Source organism: Bubalus kerabau, chromosome 13 (assembly GCF_029407905.1).
Source record: "Bubalus kerabau isolate K-KA32 ecotype Philippines breed swamp buffalo chromosome 13, PCC_UOA_SB_1v2, whole genome shotgun sequence".
Taxonomy (NCBI): Eukaryota; Metazoa; Chordata; class Mammalia; order Artiodactyla; family Bovidae; genus Bubalus; species Bubalus kerabau.
The window spans coordinates 60,067,680-60,090,025 of record NC_073636.1 but is presented as its reverse complement, the minus strand read 5'-3'; the positions used below and the strand labels follow the sequence as shown (position 1 = coordinate 60,090,025).

At 43.3% G+C, this 22,346-nt stretch overlaps 1 protein-coding gene across 2 annotated transcripts in view; it reads left to right on the top strand.

Moving 5' to 3' along the window:
- The window catches only part of RTF2 (replication termination factor 2), a 43,360-nt gene that overhangs the window by 1,564 nt on the left and 19,450 nt on the right, over window positions 1-22,346 (top strand). For both annotated transcript variants that reach the window (XM_055544644.1, XM_055544642.1), the window contains exons 2-5: window positions 3,504-3,598; window positions 4,755-4,848; window positions 6,872-7,011; window positions 14,860-14,938. In XM_055544644.1, coding sequence (XP_055400619.1) covers window positions 3,504-3,598; window positions 4,755-4,848; window positions 6,872-7,011; window positions 14,860-14,938 — 408 coding nt within the window. The remainder of the gene's footprint in view (window positions 1-3,503; window positions 3,599-4,754; window positions 4,849-6,871; window positions 7,012-14,859; window positions 14,939-22,346) is intronic.

Sequence of the window (22,346 nt, the reverse complement as noted above, 5' to 3'; positions counted from 1 at the left end):
GACCCTGTGTAATCAGACAGGATGTGATCTGTTTACCTCATCTTCTGCCCTTCTCCAGTTCTTTTATTCTGTTCCAGCTCATAGGCCTTGTTCCTCAACCTGGAGTATAATTTCCTCAACCTGATATGTTCTTCACTGAGACAATCATATCATTTGGTGTTTTTTTTAATACATCAGTTAATTCTTTACTGAAATGTCATCTCAGCCCACTGTAGCCAAAATACATCTCTCTTCTGATCACTATCCTCTTCTGCTGCTTTACTTTATCATGCTTATCACTATCTATTTATTCTTTGTCTATTTCTTATGTGAACAGGGGCCATGTATGTGTCACTTTTGTGACCCCTGTGATGTGTCTGCCACACAGTCAACTCCCAACAAATGTATATGGAATTTGAGAGTGAGTGAACACCCAGGGTGATGGTGTGTGCCCTTCTGATCACAGCTTCATGTGCAGAGATTAATGCTGGGTAGCTACCACTTGTGTGAGCAAGCTTTTACCCAAATAGTATTGAGCTCGGTTTTGTTACCTTGAGCCCAGAACTGAAGAGTAGCTTATTGACAGGCTTGGCTAAGAATAGATGTCAGAAGGGGAAAGAAAAGAAGAAAGGGTGATCTGAAACAACTAGAGTACCCAGGCAGGGTGGATTTTTATTATCCTTATTCACTCAACAGATACATATTAAGTGCTTACGATATACACCATTCTAGGCCCTGGGGTTATAGCAGTGAACAGAGTCCAGCCCTTGTAGAGCTTGCATTTCAGATAGGTATATAATAACATTTGTTGATCACATATAGTATGTTTGATTTGGCCCAAGACATTCCTCAGGTTTAAGACCTTGTGTGGACCAAATTTTAAATTGGAAAGGAGTAATTTCTTCCCTGTCCCCAACTCTCCCAGGTGGTTTTTTTGAAGCAGTGAAGGACTGTGGTGTGAAGCAGGTGGGAGATCTAGAAGGTAGATCCTAAACTTGCCTAATGTAGCTTTTTAAATCTACAAAAAGTATAGTACATCAGCTTCACTGGTGACAAGTCTCTCTCGGGGCTCTTCTACAGTGTGGCTGATGATAAGAGCTATTTAAGATGCCGAAATGTGGCTGTTGGATCTTGGGACCAAATAGGACAACATCTGCAGTAGTGTGGTGGGGTTTTTGTTGTTTGTGTGTTTGGTTTTGTTTTAAACTATAGAGGGGAAGGACACATTTATCTGGATTAACAGATACTAACTACTATTAATAACCTCAGATATGCAGATGACACCACCCTTATGGCAGAAAGTGAAGAGGAACTAAAAAGCCTCTTGATGAAAGTGAAAGAGGAGAGTGAAAAAGTTGGCTTAAAGCTCAACATTCAGAAAACGAAGATCATGGCATCTGGTACCATCACTTTGTGGGAAATAGATGGGGAAACAGTGTCAGACTTTATTTTTGTGGGCTGCAAAATCACTGCAGATGGTGACTGAAGCCATGAAATTAAAAGACGCTTATGCCTTGGAAGAAAAGTTATGACAAACCTAGATAACATATTGAAAAGCAGAGACATTACTTTGCCAACAAAGGTGCATCTAGTCAAGGCTATGGTTTTTCCAGTAGTCATATATGGATGCGAGAGTTGGACTGTGAAGAAGGCTGAGCGCCGAAGAATTGATGGTTTTGAAGTGTGGTGTTGGAGAAGACTCTTGAGAATCCCTTGGACTGCAAGGAGATCCAACCAGTCCATTCTAGAGGAGATCAGCCCTGGGATTTCTTTGGAAGGAATGATGCTGAAGCTGAAACTCCAGTACTTTGGCCACCCCATGCAAAGAGTTGACTCATTGGAAAAGACTCTGATGCTGGGAGGATTTGGAGGCAGGAGGAGAAGGGGACGACAGAAGATGAGATGGCTGGATGGCATCACCGACTCGATGGACATGAGTTTGAGTGAACTCCGGGGGATGGTGATGGACAGGGAGGCCTGGCGTGCTGTGATTCATGGGGTCACAAAGAGTAGAATGTGACTGAGCGACTGAACAACAAATACATAAAATAGATAAGCAACAAGGATTTACTGTATAGCACAAAGAATTAAATTTAATATCTTGTAACAGCCTGTAATTGAACATAATCTGCAAAAACCTCAAATAACTACGCTATACACCTGAAACTAACACAGTATTGTAAATAAACTATACGTTAATAAAAATAAATAATATAAAAGTTATACAAAATAATAGAAATGTAATAGAGAGTAGCGATTAAAAGCATGGTCTTTAGAGCCCGCCTGCCTGACTTTTTATCTTCACTCCTCTGCTTGAGTGTGTGACCTTGACACGCAATTTAACTTCTTGGTACCTCAGTTTCCTCAACTACAAAGATAAGAATCCAAACTCATAAGTTTATATGAGGGCTAAAAGATGCTGAAGCTGAGGCTCCAACACTTTGGCCACCTGATGCAAAGAACTGACTCATTGGAAAAGACCCTGATGCTGGGAAGGATTGAAGGCAGGAGGAGAAGGGGACGACAGAGGATGAGATGGTTGGATGGCATCACCAACTCGATGGACATAAGTTTGAGCAAGCTCCGGAGTTGATGAATAGGAAAGCCTGACATGCTGCAACCCATGGGGTTGCAAAGACTCAGACACAACTGAGCAACTGAACTGAAAAGATGACTGAGCAGCTGGACTGAAAAGATGACTGAGCAGCTGGACTGAAAAGATGACTGAGCAGCTGGACTGAAAAGACTAAGTCATAGAAACTGTCTAGCACAGTACCTGGCACACAGTAAACCCTTAAATAATTCCTGCAAAAATTAAATTTGAGGGAATTTAAATTCTTTATTTTTTCTTCCTTTCTTTCCCCCAAGTGTGCCATCTTGTTAAATTATTCAGGTTTGACATTTTAGGAACAGTAGAGAGTGGGACATGGGATATTAAATAGGTGGAAATATCATTTGAGGGCTTTGGAGGGTCTCAGATCTGAATCTTTACAGTGTGGATAATGACTTGATACGCCTTGTAGTAAGTACTCTGCAAAAAACGTTTTTGTTACAGGGGTGATTTTTGTAAGGAGTTATACAGTCTTCGTGCTGAACTTTTTTTGTTTGTTTGTTTTTGTTTTTAATGCCTGTCTTCTCAATTCTTTGCCCTTAAATTCTGCTACAACTTTGGAGCTGTTCCCACTGTTAGAAATCAACCTGTACTGCTTGTTTTTTCTGTTTGAGCTTCCTAGTTTACTATTAGGATATAAATACTAATATTTATATGTAATTGATGTAAGCAATTTAGTGACTTGATGTAAACTGTTTCTTTGTACACATCATAGAGAGGCCTTTATTTGACATACTATTGATTACTTGTGACTTTTTAAATCCCAGCTTCATGTTTCAGTAATTTGATTTAAAAAACAAAAATGATCACAGCATGGTATTAACTGAATAAGCCTTTATATGTAGAATTCTGTGGAGTGTGTGTCTTTCAGAGGAGAAAATTAACTGAAAGGATTCTTTTTTTATCTTCTCAGGTCGACAAGGATGCTGAATTAGTGGCCCAGTGGAACTACTGTACTCTAAGTCAGGAAATATTAAGACGACCAATAGTTGCCTGTGAACTTGGCAGGTATAGTTCCTTCACTTAATGGAGACGAGTTTTTATTACATGGTGTTAAAAAGAATTTTAACATGTAAATTCAGTTTTTGATTCATCAGACGATGAATCATCTCAAGCAAATTTGTGAAGCCTGGGTTGTCATTCCCTGTCTCAGAGCATACTTCCGCACTTTTCTATTCAGTTTGCTTTGTTTAATCCATGGGTTGGAAACTCAGGGGCTGATAGGAGGGAGCTAAGTTACAAACCTAAACTCATGAAGGATCCATGTGGGATCAGTAGGGCATGGTAAGGACTGGGTGAACCGGAGAGTTCATGTTCCCTGGTGTTCCAGTGGTTAAGACTTGTTCTCACTGCTGAGCGCCCACGTTCAGTTCCTGGTTGGGGAACTAAGATCCCACAGGCTGCATAGCAAAAAAATAATAAAATAAAAGGCAGCTGCTATTGAATTCCAGCTTGTTACATTTCAAGAAGGTAGACTGATTCCAAAACATCTGATTTCTTTTCCCCCCCCAGGGAAAGTTGAAAATGTGTACTTGTTTTTTTTTTAAATAATTTTATTTATTTACTTATGGCTATGTTGGATCTTTGTTGCTTAGCAGGCTTTTCTCTGGTTCCAGCGACAGGGGGCTACTCTCTAGTTCCAGGGCACAGGCTTCTCATCGTGGTGGCTCCTCTTGTGGCACAAGGCTCTAGGGTGCTTAGGCTTCAGTGATTGCGGCACAGGGCTCAGTAGTTGCGGTTCCCAGGACCCAGAGCACAGGCTCAATAGATGTGGCACTCTGGCTTAGTTGTCCCTCGGCAGGTGGGATCTTCCTGGATTGGGGATTGAACCTGTGTCTTCTGCACTGCAGTCAGATTCTTTACCACTGAACCACCAGGGAGGCCTGAAAATGTTTTATGTTAAATTTCCCAATTTAAAAAAATCTTGGTTTGGGTCACATTCAGTCCTCTGACTGCCAGTCTGCATAGCCCTTGATTTAAACTGGTTTCTTTCTTTGTATGCTTTGGAAATGGTTAAGACAGGATTAACTTTACATTTTTAGGAGTGCAAGGACATTTCTGTTATCAGATGTAAGTGACCTTGGACTGTACTCAGTTTAGTCTTCTTCCCTTGGATGAAGGTTGATTGTTGCCAGAATGTCTTGACTGATCTTTATTGTTGCAGACTTTACAACAAAGATGCAGTCATTGAATTTTTATTGGACAAATCTTCCGAAAAGGCTCTTGGGAAGGCAGCCTCTCACATTAAAAGCATTAAGGTAAGACAGGTGATTCTGAAGTGCTCTGGGGGTCTCAGTGATTAAGGTTTATTGTATAGAATTCATGTATGTTTTACACTGGACTTGGAAATTGGAATTCCAGTCCCATCAAGCCATCTAATAAAGGTGTGATTTAGGACAGGTCACGTAAAGTTCAAGCCAGAAGTCCCCACACCTGTACTTATTGGATTATAAATCTCTGGTGACTTAATGTCTGTGAAAGAGCTTCAAAAATTCTCAGTGTGCTGTATAAATGTTAAGAGGCATAATTTTTGAAGTTAAAACTCAGCTACTTGAATTTTTTTATTTAGAAGACACTTTTATACAATTAGAGATTTTTATAGATAGATCACTTTTCAGTCATTGTGTTTATCTCCTGCTGATTAGATGTTGTGATTGACACATTTCTATCACAAAAGTGGAAAAACAAGTTTTTTAGTAAAGGAACTTTGTTGAGAAGACAAAATCTGGTCAGTGGGAGAAAAATCAAAAAAGTAGTGAAGAATCTGAGAACTGCAAAGCTTGTCAGACACTTCATCTCACTGTGTGTGACATGGTGAGGCCTCATGGCTTGTCAGAGGATTGCTTAAATCAGAGCCAGAGCCCCTGACTCCCAAGCTGAGGCTTTGAGGTTTTTCCTTTTTTTCCTCCTCCTCTTTCTTTTTTAAGTTTTTAGCCTATTACTACAGTAGGTGTTTTGTTTGAGTTTGGGGTGGGTAATTAAAGGATACAGGGATTTGAAATAGTTCATTTCAGACAAATTAATAATTCTGAATTGTGGCTGATGGTCATGCTGTGGAGATATCCATGTTGATTTTTGTCCTCATTTCCTTGAGAAGAAAATTCATTTCTCAAAAACCCACAGTAGCAGAATTACCTTATCTCAAAAATGTGATGACCACTGAAATTAACCTATACAAGTCTATACTTACAATATATAATGTATGTGGTTGAACTTTTAATTTTAATGCAAAATATTTTTTTCTAAGAATTCATAACTCTATAAAGACAGAAGGATTCAAATAAAACAATGCAAAAGTTATTATTACTGTAATTAATAGTCCACAAATACTCTGAGCAAAGCACCTAATGAGCACACACCAGCTCTCAAGCAAGAAGTTGACTGTGTAGTGGCTTTCCTTCGGACATGCTCAGCTGCTCCCTGGAGTGTTGAAATCAAATTGGTGCGGTTAATTATGAAGAAATGCTTCAGATGCTAAAGTGAGGCTGTTAAGTCACTCCTTGTAAAATTGAATTTTGAAAACCCAAATAACTGGGTCTTGGAGTATGACAGTAATCCCCAGCTGATAGCCTGCCTTGGACTCAGTAGACCATGGCCTCACAGATTTACTGTCTCTTCAGCTATTAAATTAACATGGCAGGCCAATAATATGAACAGCATGACTGAGGCTTCATTAGCCAGGAAAGAAGGTGTTCCTTTCCAGAGAATACTAATACGAACCCTTCTTCTCTTAGTGGGATAAATTTTCATGTCCAAAGTTCCTTTGCCTTATTTAGCAAAACGCTTGTAAAATAGAAATTAATAATCTGCTAGACAGTACATTTAAAAAATGTTTTCTATCACAACTTATGGCTTAATTTCATTTCTGTGTTAATTGATGCAAAAGGAAAGTAGAAAAAGAGGTTTGGATGGGAAGAGACTATGCTATGCTATGCTATGCTATGCTAAGTCACTTCAGTCGTGTCCGACTCTGTGCGACCCCCTAGACAGCAGCCCACCAGGCTCCCCCGTCCCTGGGATTCTCCAGGCAAGAACACTGGAGTGGGTTGCCATTTCCTTCTTCAGTGCAGGAAAGTGAAAAGTGAAAGTGAAGTCGCTCAGTCGTGTCCGACTCTTAGCGACCCCATGGATTGCAGCCTAACAGGCTCCTCCATCCATGGGATTTTCTAAGCAAGAGTACTAGAGTGGGGTGCCATTGCCTTCTCCCAGGAAGAGACTAGAACAATAATTAAGGCTAAGGATGATCCATTTGTCAAAGGAATTGTTGATGTTTTTTCACAGAATGTGACAGAACTGAGGCTCTCTGACAACCCCGCCTGGGAAGGCGATAAAGGAAACACTAAAGGTGACAAGCATGATGACCTCCAGCGGGCACGTTTCATCTGCCCTGTCGTGGGCTTGGAAATGAACGGCCGACATAGGTAGGTAGTCGATGTAGACAGGTGATGTGGACTCTGGGTAAGTAATCCCAGGGCTGTTAGGAACTATGCTGTAACTTCATAATCACACTGGTTTCTCTAAGGTGTCTTTTGGTTAGGGAAGTGCTCCACCTAATCTGGAGTGTTCTGGCACATCTGTACATGGCCATCTAAGAGACTTATGTACATTGTATGTGGAAAACTACACCAGAGGAACTGACCACCCAGCTCTGAAATGAAATAACCTAAGGCTTCATGGGTTTGTGGAGAAGGAAAACTTAAGTCCCAAGGATCTTCTACTTTTAAAGATTATATTCTTCAGATAGTCTGAATGGAAATCATTTAGACCTCTCTTAAAGTTTACGTTTAGTGGTGACCCTGTGAGTACGTCAAGGCTGTATATTGTCACCCTGCTTATTTAACTTATATGCAGAGTACATCATAAGAAACACTGGGCTGGAGGAAGCACAAGCTGGAATCAGGATTGCCAGGAGAAATACCAATAACCTCAGGTATGCAGATGACACCACCCTTATGGCTGAAAGTGAAGAAGAACTAAAGAGCCTCTTGATGAAAGTGAAAGAGGAGAGAAAAAGTTGTCTTAAAGCTCAACATTCAGAAAACGAAGATCATGGCATCTGATCCCATCACTTCATGGGAAATAGATGGGGAAACAGTGGCTGACTTTATTTTTCTGGGCTCCAAAATCACTGCAGATGGTGATTGCAGCCATGAAATTAAATGACGCTCCTTGGAAGGAAAGTTATGACGAACCTAGATAGCATATTGAAAAGCAGAGATACTATTTTGCCAACAAAGGTCCGTCTAGTCAAGGCTATGGTTTTTCCAGTGGTCATGTATGGATGTGAGAGTTGGACTGTGAAGAAAGCTGAGTGCTGAAGAATTGATGCTTTTGAATTGTGGTGTTGGAGAAGACTCTGAGAGTCCCTTGGACTGCAAGGAGATCCAACCAGTCAATCCTAAAGGAGATCAGTCCTGGGTGTTCATTAGAAGGACTGATGTTGAAGCTGAAACTCCAATACTTTGGCCACCTGATGCGAAGAGCTGACTCATTTGAAAAGACCCTGATGCTGGGAAAGATTGAGGGCAGGAGGAGAAGGGGACGACAGAGGATGAAATGGTTGGATGGCATCACGGATTCTATGGACATGGGTTTGGGTGGACTCTGGGAGTTGGTGATGGACAGGGAGGCCTGGCATGCTGCAGTTCATGGAGTTGCAAAGAGTCGGACATCACTGAACGACTGAACTGAACTGAACTGTGAGGTGATGGGTATATTAACAAGCTTGACTGCAAGGATTATCTTAACAGTTTATACATATAGCAGATCATCAAGTTGTACACAAATATATACAATTCCTGTTTGTCAATTATACCTAAATAAAGCTGAAAAAAAGAAAAGTAAATAAAATGAAAGGCTAAAGTTCACGAGAGATATTTTGAGGAATGAGACTTGTCACTAACCTTGTTCTGTGTGTGTGTTGTGTACATACACAGTATTTTGAGGTGAAGTTCATAACGTCAAATTGATCATTTTAAGGTGTATGTTTCGGTGGCGTTTAGTATTGATCCAGTCAGAGTGCTGTGCAGCTGCCACCTCCATCTAGTTCAGAAACCCCCTACCCATTAAGCAGTCCCTCCCCGTTCCTCCCCAGCCCCCATAGAATGACACACTATGTAACCTTTTATATCTGACTTCCCACTTCTTTTTAAGGAAACCATGGTTCACCCCAAAAGAGGAACTTGTCAGAAACAGTCTCAGCTCCGGGGTCTTGAGCAGGGGTTACCTGCAGTACGTTGCTCCGATTGTGGTTTCCCCTAGATTTTCTTTTCACTTGTTAGTTAATCTCTTCTCCTTTTTCTCTTCTCAGTTCATTGAGCTTTGCCTGTTTTGGCTTTGCCCTGGTGCTATTTGTAGGACCTCCACACTAGAAAATTGATTTTGGGGTTAGTTTGTGTATTTAATATACAAAACAAAGCAGGTCAAAGGCTAACCAAGAGTTTTGCCAAGAGAATGCACTGGTCATAGCAAAGACCCTCTTCCAACAACACAAGAGAAGACTGTAGACATGGGCATCACCAGATGGTCAATTCCGAAATCAGATTGATTATATTCTTTGCAGCCAAAGATAGAGAAGCTCTATACCGTCAGCAAAAACAAAACCAAGAGCTGACTGTGGCTCAGATCATCAACTCCTTACTGCCAAATTCAGACTTAAATTGAAGAAAGTAGTGAAAACCACTAGACCATTCAGGTATGACTGAATTAGGTATGACTGAATCAAATCCCTTACGATTTTACAGTGGAAGTGAGAAATAGATTCAAGGGATTAGATCTGATAGACAGAGTGCCTGAAGACCTATGGACGGATGTTTGTGACGTTCTACAGGAGGCAGTGATCGAGATCATCCCCAAGATAAAGAAATGCAAAATGGTTGTCTAAGGAGGCCTTAAAATAGCTGTGAAAAGAAGAGAAGCGAAAGGCAAAGGAGAAAAGGAAAGATAGACCCATTTGAATGCAGAGTTCTGAAGACAAGCAAGGAGAAACAAGAAAGCCTTCCTCAGTGTTCAATGCAAAGAAACAGAGGAAAACAATAGAATGGGAAAGACTAGAGGTCTTTTCAAGAAAATTAGAGATACCAAGGGAACATTTCATGCAAAGATGGGCACAATAAAGGACAGAAATGGTGTGGACCGGACAGAAGCAGAAGATATTAAGAAGAGATGGCAAGAATACATAGAAGAACTACACAAGAAAGATCTTCATGACCCAGATAATAATGATGGTGTGATCACTCATCTAGAGCCAGACATCCTGGAATGCAAAGTCAGATGGGCCTTGGGAAGCATCACTATGAACAAAGCTAGTGGAGGTGATGGAATTCCAGTTGAGCTATTTCAAATCCTATAAGATGATGGTGTGAAAGTGCTGCACTCAATATGCCAGCAAATTTGGAAAACTCAGCAGTGGCCACAGGACTGGAAAAGGTCAGTTTTCATTCTAGTCCCAAAGAAAGGCAATGGCAAAGAATGTTCAAACTACTGCACAATTTCACTCATCTCACACACTAGCAAAGTAATGCTCAAAATTCTCCAAGCCACGCTTCAACAGTACATGAAACATGAACTTCCAGATGTTCAAGCTGGTTTTAGAAAAGGCAGAGGAACCAGAGATCAAATTGCCAGCATCCACTGGATCATCGAAAAAGCAAGAGAGTTCCAGAAAAACATCTACTTCTGTTTTATTGACTACGCCAAAGCCTTTGACTGTGTGGATCACAACAAACTGTGGAAAATTAATAAATAGATGGAAATACCAGACCACCTAACCTGCCTCTTGAGAAATCTATATGTAGGTCAGGAAGCAACAGTTAGAACTGGACATGGAACAACAACAGACTGGTTCCAAATAGGAAAAGGAGTACGTCAAGGCTGTATATTGTTACTCTACTTGTTTAGCTTATATGCAGAGTACATCATGAGAAACATTGGGCTGGAGGAAGCACAAGCTGGAATCAAGATTGCCAGGAGAAATATCAGTAATCTCAGATATGCAGATGACACCACTCTTATGGCAGAAAGTGAAGAACTAAAGAGCCTCTTGATGAAAGTAAAAGAGGAGAGTGAAAAAATTGGCTTAAAACTCAACATTTAGAAAACTAAGATCATGGCATCTGGTCCCATCACTTCATGGGAAATAGATGGGGAAACAGTGGAAACAGTGACAGACTTTCTTTTCTTGGGCTCCAAAATCACTGCAGATGGTGATTGCAGCCATGAACTTAAACAAGACACTTGCTCTTTGGAAGAAAAGTTATGAACAACCTAGACAGCATATTAAAAAGCAGAGACATTACTTTACCAACAAAAATCCATCTAGCCAAAGCTATGGTTTTTCCAGTAGTTATGTATGGATGTGAGAGTTGGACTCTAAAGAATGCCAAGCACTGAAGAATTGATGGTTTTGAACTGTGGTGTTGGAGAAGACTCTTGAGAGTCCCTTGGACTGCAAGGAGATCCAACGAGTCCATTCTAAAGGAGGTGAGTCCTGAATATTCATTGGAAGGACTGCTGCTGTTGAAACTCCAATACTTTGACCACTTGATGCAAAGAACTGATGCATTGGAAAAGACCCTGATGCTGAGAAAGATTGAAGGTGGGAGGAGAAGGGGATGATAGAGGATGAGATGGGTGGATGGCATCACTGACTCGATGGATATGAGTTTGAGTAAGCTTTGGGAGTTGATGATGGACAGGGAAGCCTGACGTGCTGCAGTCTATGGGATCACAGAGAGTCAGACACAACTGAGTGACTGAACTGAACACTTGTTTCCATAGGGAATGTTTCTGTAGGAGAAAGTCAGAAGAGTGATGCATTACCCAGTGCTGCCAGTTGTCCTCCTGAAATCCTGTAGTGTGTCGCACCCACCCACCCACAAATGTGCCTGTTTGCCCAGACAGTTTCCAGCTGGTCACCTTCAGACTCTTTCATTACTGCCTGATTGGTAAAACAGTATGTGTCTTTGTTTGAAATGCATTTGTGTAATTAATAGATGGGGGTTCAGTTCAGTTCAGTTCAGTCGCTCAGTCATGTCCAACTCTCTTCGACCCCATGAATCGCAGCACACCAGGCCTCCCTGTCCATCACCAACTCCTGGAGTTCACTCAAACTGAACTCGATGTCCATCGAGTCAATGATGCCATCCAGCCATCTCATCCTCTGTCGTCCCCTTCTCCTCCTGCCCCCAATCCCTCCCAGCATCAGAGTCTTTTCCAATGAGTCAGCTCTTCACATCAGGTGGCCTAAGTATTGGAGTTTCAGCCTTAGCATCAGTCCTTCCAATGAACACCCAGGACTGATCTCCTTCAGAATGGACTGGTTGGATCTCCTTCTAGTCCAGGGGACTCTCAAGAGTCTTCTCTAACACCACAGTTCAAAAGCATCAATTCTTCGGCACTCAGCTTTCTTCACAGTCCAACTCTCACATCCATACGTGACCACTGGAAAAACCATGGCCTTGACTAGACGGATCTTTGTTGGCAAAGTAATGTCTCTGCTTTTCAATATGCTATCTAGGTTGGTCATAACTTTGCTTCCAAGGAGTAAGTGTCGTTTAATTTCATGGCTGCAACCACCATCTGCAGTGATTTTGGAGCCCCCCAAAAGAAAGTCTGACACTGTTTCCACTGTTTCCCCATCTATTTGTCATGAAGTGATGGGACCAGATGCCATGATCTTCGTTTTCTTCACTCATTGAGTGTTTTAAAATTTCACTTGTTACTTAATCAATTTCTTGTGTTCAGTAAGTTCTCTTTTTTTTTTTTTTTTGTTTTTTTTAATTTTATTTAATGTTGAGCTTTAAGCCAACTTTTTCACTCTCCTCCTTCACTTTCATCAACAGGCTTTTTAGTTCTTCACTTTCTGCCGTAAGGGTGGTGTCAACTGCATATCTGAGGTTATTGATATTTCTCCCGGCAATCTTGATTCCAGCTTATGCTTCTTCCAGCCCAGCGTTTCTCATGATGTACTCTGCATATAAGTTAAATAAGCAGGGTGACAATATACAGGCTTGACGTACTCCTTTTCCTATTTGGAACCAGTCTGTTGGTCCATGTCTAGTTCTGACTGTTGCTACCTGACCTGCATATAGGTTTCTCAAGAGGCAGGTCAGGTGGTCTGGTATTCCCATCTCTTCCAGAATTTTCCACACTTTATTGTGATCCACACAGTCAAAGGCTTTGGCGTAGTCAATAAAGCGGAAATAGATGTTTTTCTGGAACTCTGTTGCTTTTTCCATGATCCAGTGGATGTTGGCAATTTGATCTCTTGTTCCCCTGCCTTTTCTAAAACCAGCTTGAACGTCTGAAAGTTCACAGTTCACATGTTGCTGAAGTCTGGCTTGGAGAATTTTGAGCATTACTTTACTACCATGTGAGATGAGTGCAATTGTGCGGTAGTTTGAGCATTCTTTGGCACTGCCTTTCTTTGGGATTGGAATGAAAACTGACCTTTTCCAGTCCTGTGGCCACTGCTGAGTTTTCCAAATTTGCTGGCATATTGAGTGCAGCACTTTCACAGCATCGTCTTTCAGGATTTGAAATAGCTGAACTGGAATTCCCTCACCTCTACTAGCTTTGTTCGTAGTGATGCTTTCTAAGGCCCACCTGATTTTGCATTCCAGGATGTCTGGCTCTAGGTGAATGATCACAGCATCGTGATTATCTTGGTCGTGAAGATCTTTTTTGTACAGTTCTTCTGTATATTCTTGCCACCTCTTCTTAATATCTTCTGTTCCTGTTAGGTCCATACCGTTTTGTCCTTTATCGAGCCCATCTTTGCATGAAATGTTCCCTTGGTATCTCTAATATTCTTGAAGAGATCTCTAGTCTTTCCCATTCTTTTGTTTTCGTCTAGTTCTTTGCATTGATCACTGAGGAAGGCTTTCTTATCTCTCCTTTCTATTCTTTGGAACTCTGCATTCAGATGCTTATATCTTTCTTTTTCTCCTTTGCCTTTCGCTTCTCTTCTTTTCACAGATGGGGGTTAAGCATCTTTTATGTGTTCTGACCGTTTATGTTTCTCTTGTCAACCACATGTTAAGGCCCTTTGCCCATTTTTCTGTATTGTTTACTATTGCTTTTAAAGACCATTTTGAATATTCATAAACTCTGGATCTTGGGACTTCCCTGCTGGTCCAGTGGTTATGACTGTGTGCTTCCAATACAGGGAACGTGGGTTCAATTTCTGGTTGGGAAACTGAGATCCCACATGCTGCATGTAGTGGCCAAAAAAAAAAAAACTCTGAGTCTCATATATATTTAAAATATTTTCTCCCTGAGTTCCTATTCTGTCTTTTGACTTTTGTGGAGTTTTTAAAAAATTCATTTATTTATTTTTATCGTTAGTGTTTTTTCCCAAAGGATTATTGCAAGGAGGTGGGAGTGGAACTGTTGCCTCTGTTTGTGGTTTTAATTTCAATATACGGGTTTCTCCTCTGTGGTGGCTCAGACGGTAAAGCGCCTGCCTGCAATGCAGGAGACCCCGGTTCGATTCCTGGATCGGGAAGATCCCCTGGAGAAGGAAATGGCAATCCACTCCAACACTCTTGCCTGGAAAATCCCATGGATGGAGGAGCCTGATAGGCTACAGTCCATGGGGTCGCACAGAGTCAGACACAACTGAGCAACTTCACTTCACTTCACTTTACTTCCTCTATCTGACAAGTAGAGCTTTCCCTCAATTTATACGAATTTTTATAAGAATTTTTCTTATAAAATGAAGAAGCAGTTACCTTAGGACACACCTTGCTTACACATGCACAAGTTAAATAAGGATGAAGGCCTGATGCTCACAGACATAATTCAGAGCTGTGGCAGCTTGATGCTGAGATGGTGAATGTGGTTAGCTGGAAGGAGTTTGGAGTGCAAGCTACCTATATAACAGCTCTCTGCAAAACAAACACTGAACGCTATTTTCTGCTTTTTTGCCTTGTTTCATAGAAGGAAAAATTCACTTTGAATTTCTTTCCATTAGTAAAAATAGGTGCTCATGTAGGTCTTTTGAAAAAATGAAAGTGTAGGTCTTTCGTAAAGAATGAAGTTTCCTAAAGCAAACTTTCAAAAAGTGGGGGATACCTCATGTGTGGATCTGTACTTATTTATTTATTTAGGACACACTGATTTTTTTTTCTTAAGGGAATCAGATATAACCATTTTTCTCTTTGTGGTTCTTGGCCTTTGTGAAAACAGAATAAATATTAATCAACAATGTGGGTAATAATTTTTAAGTTGTTATTTAAGTCATTCTCCATGTTGGATTCTCTCTCCAGGTTTTGCTTCCTCCGGTGCTGTGGTTGCGTGTTTTCTGAGCGAGCCCTAAAAGAGATCAAAGCAGAAGTTTGTCACACGGTGAGTTGTTGACATCATTTGTTCCTTCTCAGTAGCTGAAGACATCAGATGGTTTGGGCTCCTTCCCTCCGTGTGTTATTTCAGCATCTTCCAATTCTTTCTGAGACAGGGATCTCATCAGTTGCTTCTGTGCATAAAACCCTTCCATCCCCATCCTTGCTTTGATTCCATCTTCTATCCCCTCCTTTAAGGTAGAGACTCAGACCACCTCTGGTCCCTGCCCACCTGTCCTCTCTGGTGCCTTTATTCCCTCTAGTGGGTGGAGGCCTGCTTCCAGAACCTTAGTTCAGAGCCGTTGCTTCCTGTGTGAACCCAGCCTCCTTCCGCATTCCCTGGGCACCTGGTTATCCCACAGATCTCATCAGAATGTACTTGCTGGTTGTGTGGTACTTTTCCCACTGGACTATGAGAGTTTCTTCTTTCTCATTTTCTTTTTTATTTTTATAAATAGGACTTTATTTTTAGAGCAGTTAGACATGCATAGCAGAATTAAGAGGAAAGTAAAGGCTTTCTCACAGACCCTCTACCCCCATGTGTGCACGGCCTCCCCCTGTGTCCACATCCGCGCCAGTGGTGTATTCATTCCAGTTAATGAACCTGTTATGATCCCTCACCATCCCCTGAGGCCGCTTCATGTTAGGGTCCATGCTTGGCAGCGAGCATTCTTGAGCTGGGACAAGGATGTAATGGTGTGCGTCTGTCGCTGCAGGCTCACAGTGTGTCTCCACTGCCCTCACCATCCCCTGTGCTCCGCTGGGACATGTTTGAAAGTGGGAGCAGGGCTTGACTGTCTCTTCACCCTCGCCTTGTTCTGCCCAGGCATGTTGGACGTCCTCAGTAGACGCGCACATCCATGAGCACACACATGATGTAAGAGTGCCTGCTCAGCTCACATGAGAGGTTACAGAGGACTTGGCTCTCCAGGGTTGCTGCACAGCCTGGGACCTCTGTGTCTTGGTGTTCCGCCTGTCCTTGGAGAACCTGGCATTTATTTTAATGTCATGGATGCCAACAACTGACTGCATTTTCACCCACATTAGCTCTGCTTGGGTTTCCTTAGGCTTCCCAGGATGGTTTCTCCCTGTTGTGAGTTATTCTTTGATTCAGCAGCTCTCATAAAACAGCTGTCATGGGCCAGCCTCATCCTGGCAACTGTGGAATGGGGTGCCTCTGCAGATTTGAGTTAAGACCTGAGGGCAGGAAGGAGCTCGCTGAAGAACATTTGCGCCTAAACTCAGAAGTGGCAGAGGGTTTTGCTAGTTGAAGGAACAGAAAGTGTGGTGGAGGGTGGGGACAGGAGAGGAGAAGTGGGTGAGCTGGAGGGCTAGGCAGGGGTCACCTTCCGTAGGCCCGGGTGGCCACACGGGGGCTTGTGGATTTTATCCTCAGAGCAGTGGGAAGCTGGGGGCAGCTTCCAGCTAAGCTGGATGACTTTAGTTTCAGAATGACTTCTCTGCAAAGAAGCCAGATGCAGAGGAGGACTCACTGAAATGTGATTTCATTAATTTGAGGCTCAAAGGCAGACAGAAGGTGATGGGTGGTGAAGAAGTCGGGGAGCATCTAGTTGTTTCCACTTTTGGGTGATTATGGATCGAGCCCATCACAAAATTTGGAATCTGTCTCATTAAGCTTTTACCAAAAAAAGAGAAATTTAAAGAATGCATTTAGGAATCAATCCGTGTCATTTATCGTCCAGTATTGATTATGTCTCTGGTATTAAAGATGATGTTACAGGGGTTCCCAGGGAAAGTGGGATGTGGATGACTCGGTCCCTGCACTTAAGGAGACTGCAGTCCTGCAGGAATCAAGTTATATGAAAAATCGTGTTCTACTTTGTTTCTTGAGTTGTTGTTGTTTAGTGAGTAAGTTGTGTCCAACTCTTTGCAGCCCTGTGGACTCCCTGCCAGGCTCCTCTGTCCATGGGGATTCTCCAGGCAAGAACACTGGAGTGGGTTGCCATTCCCTTTTTTGTCTCTTGAGGCCAGTTGCCAAGTGGATGTAAGGACGTTATTGGAGTTGAGGGGCCAGAGAACTTTCTGGCCATGCTGGTGAGAAATGGCTTTATGAAGGAGGAGGCATTTGTTGTAGGCCTTGGAGGCAGAGCGTGTTCTCATCAGTCAGGCTTTCCCAGAGATTGGGACATCACTGTCAGCGTAGGAGTGCTGGTGCGGGGACCACAGGAAGGACCCCAGACATCCTCACGAGACATTGCGTGGCAGGACAGCAGCTCCCGTTTGCCGCGCCTTCTGTCATGTGCCTGCCCTGCAGGGAGTCTCCATTTGGTCCTGCGATGGTTTTAATGCATCTCCAACACTCACTGAGCTCCCAGGAGAATGGGCCTTATGCTCAGAGCTTAGGCAGACAGAGCCTCCAGAGATTTGTTCTCTGCATTTCTATGCTTCCTAAATCCCATGGTCAGAGGAACCCAGTTGGCTGCAGTCCATGGGTTGCAAAGAGACAAACATGACTTAGCATGTGCACACACACACTGTTTTTATACTTAGCAAGATCAAGTTAATGTTTCAAGTAAATTTAAGTAAAAACGATGGGTAGATTTAAATAAAAATATTAAGATGCTGACAGTACATTAGGCAGGGGAAGGCCTGCAGTTTGAGAGATGCTATTAGTGATGGTGGGCGCGCTGTGGGGGTGGCAATAGGTGGGAGAGGAAGAGCTGCAGCTGCATTCAGGAGAGGAAGTGCCCAGGCAGCCTGAGAAGGTGGGGGCTCGAGGTGCCATCACTGCCCGGGCCGCTCGGGAGCAGGGAGACGCCAGGGGTGTGAGTCAGGCTGCCTGCTGGAAACTAGGAGCGCCAGGCTGAGGAGCAGCTGCCCGGGGTGGAGGCGGGAGGGCAGTGCTGTCATCGGGGGCTGTAGATGCCTTTGCAGCAGCAGAGACCCCTGGGGGCAACAGTGTGTAGGTCTGTGCAAGATGGACAGAGAGAAAAGACTAAACAAGAGCAAGTAAGAAAAAGGAGCCTGTGAGAAAAGCGTCGTGAAGGAGAGGGAACTCAGCTGGCCTGGGGTTCCCAGGAGCAGGACAGGAACCTCTCTGTTCAAGTGTGTGTGTGTTTTAACAAGTAGTGTGTGAGGCGTTGTCTGTGTCAGACACATCCACAGGTGCATTCTGGAAGCTTGCTTGAAAGAATGTAAATATGAGAAGGTGGGAAATTAAGCTGAAATCTTAAAGCAGTCAGATGCCCTGAACTAGTGGTTCCCAGCCCAGGCCGTGCTGTAGAGTCACGGCAGTGGTTTTTACGTCCCCACTCCTGACCTCAGGCCCTACGTCAGGATTTCAGGATTGGTGTGGAGCCCTCACGTACTTCTTTTCTTTATTTGTTTTTGATTTCTGCTGGGAGGCTCAGTGATCTAAAGGAGTCAGGCTTTCTCCCCTGACCCACAGTGGGTGGCCATCTCTTAGATCGGTGTGCAGTTGTCTTCTTCTCTGGCTGACCCTGGATGTCCTTGGTGGTAGCCGTTGTGACAGGCCTGCAGCAGAACAGGAGTGTGCGAACAGGAGTGTGCTCTGCAGAACAGCTCTGCAGAAAAATTGATGTGATTTCATGGAAAGGCAGTGCCACTCGGGAACTGTAAAGTCATTCTGTTGGTGTCTCGGAACAAAGTGCTAGTCACCTTCTGAAAGTCACCATCCAGCTCTTCAAGGGAAGGGAAGGAAGCAGGGGGAAAGGGGAAGTGACCTCGTCAGGATTGCACAAGCAGCAGCCAAGACCAGGTGAGAACCGGAGTGCTGGCTCCTCCTACCACCTAACAGGGGCCGCAGGGTAGCCAAGACTGCCCACAGTCAAGACGGGACCCTGGCTATATAACCCAGGAACCAACCTTAGGGACCAGCTTCCCTTAAAAATCAGTCTGTCACCAGAAGAGTAATATTTTACTCTTTTCACTTAGGTCATCTCCTTAAAAATCGCCTTTGCACACAGAGGTAGGTTGAGTACTCTGCGTATTAGTTCGCTAGGGCTTCCGTAACCAGGCGCTGCAGACTGGATGACCTAACAGACATTTAGTTTCTTACCCTTCTGGAGGCTTGAAGTCTGCAGTCACAGTGTTGGCCGGGCTGGTTCTTCCCGAGGGCAGCAAGGGGAAGATCTGTTCCAGACCTCTCTCCCTGGCCTGTCCATAGCTGCCTCTCCCTGTGTCTGTTCGCACAGTCTTCCCTCTGTGGAGCGTGTCGTTGTGTCTCAATTCCCCCCTTTTTATAATAATACCAGCCCATGCAGTGACTGCATCTTAACCAACGGCATCTCAGAAGGTGACATTGTAACATCCTGGGGGTTAGGACCTCAACATTTTTGGGGAGGTGGGGGAGCATAATTCAACTGATAACACTATATGGTTTAGAAAATTAGAGCCTGGGACAGTCTGTGGTGCCCTTGGTGGGCGTCATTCATTCAGTCACTCACGCAGCCAACACTGAGAGCCTTGTATTTTATGGGGCAGACGTGGGTATAGTACTTACTGCTTCTGCTCACATGCCATTGGCCAGAACTTGGTCACGTGACCACACCTACCTGCAGGAGCCTAGGGATTGCGTTCTAGCTGGACACCCCAGAAGAAGAGGTGAACACCAACCATTTCTGCCCAAGTACCCAAAGGAGGAATGATGGTGCAGTTTAAGGAGCTGTGGTGCGTTGTGAAAATGTGAATGAAGGGAGATAAGGCCACAGTGTGGAAATCTAAAGCAAGTATTTTTCATGTTTTAGATAACGTCTGAAATTTAGAGGAACCATTGTCATTAAAACGGTGTCAGGGACTTCTCTGGCAGTCCAGTGGTTAGAGCTGTGTTTCCTCTGCACAAGAACACCTTTCTTGGAAACAGGAAGGAATAAACATGTAAACAAACACGATGGAATGTTATGTTTTAAAAAAAGAACAGTATCAGGAGTGATGCTGAGGGTGTGCACTTTCTCCACTTTTCCCTCTGTAATTCCATGGACATTGGGCTTTTTGGTTCACCAGAAGAGACTCCAGGGTTTGAAGTTGCCCTGGTTCTGTGTTCTAAAATACACACTGTGCGCTTGACTTCAGGAAACAGAGACCAAAGAGATGTAGTTGCTAGGTTTTTCTGTTTTCATGGTAAACAAAGCACTAGCCACAAAACTAATAGTATTCCCCACTGTGTTCGTCCCTGCTTGTAATAAGAAACACATTGGAGTAACCACGGGTTGCAAAATAAATGGTGTGCTTGTTACTCAAAACATGAGCCATGGTCCCACGAATACTGGCATCACCTGGGAGGGTTTTGCTTTTGTTTTTTAAGAAACACAGACTCCCAGGCCCCTCCTCAGACCAGCGGAATTGAAAACTTCATTTTAACAAGAGCCTCCCAGGGTATTTGTATGCACAGGTAAGCTTGAGAAGCTGACCTGGATGTTAAAGGTGGTGGTGATGGTGTTCCTTCGCTCAGTCATGTCTGACTCTTTGCCACCTCATGGAGTGCAGCACACCAGGCTTCCCTGTCCTTCACTATCTCCCAGAGTTTGCTCAAACTCATATCCATTGAGTCGATGATGCCATCTAACCATCTCATCCTCTGTTAACCTCTTCTCCTGCCCTCAGTCTTTCCCAACATCAAGGTCTTGTCCAGTGAGTCGGCTCTTTGCATCAGGTGGCCAAAGTATTGGATCTTCATCTTCAGCATCAGTCCTTGCAATGAGTATTCCAGGTTGATTTCCTTTAGGATTGACTGGTTTGATCTCCTTGCTGTCCAAAGGACTCTCAAGAGTCTTCTCCAGCATCACAGTTGGAAAGCACTAATCAATACAAGTGTGGGCAGTAGCATTTGGCTTGCTGACCTGGCTTTATTTAGTTAGGCTTTGTGACAACGGAGCACAGGGTGTGGATGTTTTAACGTCAGAAGTGAAACAAAAATTTACACTTATACACTGGTTTTTTGTTTTGTTTTATTTTTATCATGGAGTGAGCAGAGTGGAAAGGGGAGAAAATAAAGAAGGAGGCACTTCAAAAGCGAGTGGTGAATTCTGCTTCTCGGGCCCAGCCTCCTCCAGTTGTTTCCTTTCTGCCATCTTCATGGTCTTGGTGAATAGTAAGCCTTAGGAAATCATATAGCATACAGCACTGGCAGCTTTAAATTTTTACATGTAAGGAAAATACAATAGGAAAATTGAACAGTAGACTCTACATATTCACAAGCAGATTTTGTTCCCAGAAACTTAGAGAAATTATCTCAAGATCCCTATTTGTCTCACCTTTAAGATACAATCCTTAGAAATATTGTTCAGACTTTGTTTTACATGTGATTTGATTTTGTTTTTTTACATGACGAATAAACACAGTTAGAGGCTGGCTCAGGGTAGAGAGCGCGGCAGCTTCCCACTGGTTCTCATATCCATGGAGGCTGTGGCTTTGTCTTGGCCTCCTGGGAGGTGCCCTGATGCCCCACTAACACCCAGCTTGTGCTTCCCCAAATCTCACGCTGCTTCATTCCACTGTGGTGGTGGTTTAGTTGCTTAGTCGTGTCCAACTCGTGCAACCTCAAGGACTGTAGCCCTCCAGGATCGTCTGTCCATGGGATTTCCCAGGCAAGAATACTGGAGTGGCTTGCTGTTTCCTTCTCTAGGGTATCTTCCCAACTCAGGAATGGAACCCAGGTCTTCTGCACTGCAGGGGGATTCTTTACCAACTGAGCCACCAGGGAAGCCCCCTTCATTCCTCTGTACCTTTAAGTTGTTTTTTATTTATTTATGTGGCTGCACCAGGTCTTAATGCAGCATGCAGGATCCAGTTCCCTCACCAGGGATAGAACCCAGGCCCCCTGCATTGAGAGGGCAGAGTCTTAGCCTGCTGGACCACCAGGGAAGTCCCTATCTTTATCTTATTATTCTTATTTTTTATCTCGCTGTTACAGAAATGGTTTGTTGCAGGATTTGAGGTTTTTGAGGGCAGTTGTGTGAATTTGTGTTCTATGAATTGACATTGAAATGAAGGGAAGCTTATCTTGTAAGTAACTTGAAACAATGTAAGCTTCTTTTATTTTTTATTTTATTTAATTTAAAAAGTGTACTGGGGTTTGCACTTACTTGCAAAGAGTTGTTATAAAATGTAGGGGACAAGATTGTGGTGAACCTGAGCTTTCTGAACAACCACTCAGACCATGACCATCAACTCCGTGTCTGCCTGTAAGCAGGCTGGCTGGGGCGCTCACGTTCTCTGATGGTCTTAACCTTCTGTTGTGCACTTTCCCTGGAATCACGTATCTTTGGTGAAGAAATATTTGTTTCAATGGAAATTCAATGTGCTATGGTTAGCTCAAGTTTGATTTGCAGACTCGGCTTTCAGAGACTCTTTTCCTTCTGTGTAGTTCCATGCTTTTCAAGGGCTATTTGCATTGACTTAAGTGGAATCTCATTTAGTTTCTGCGTTTGAGAAGT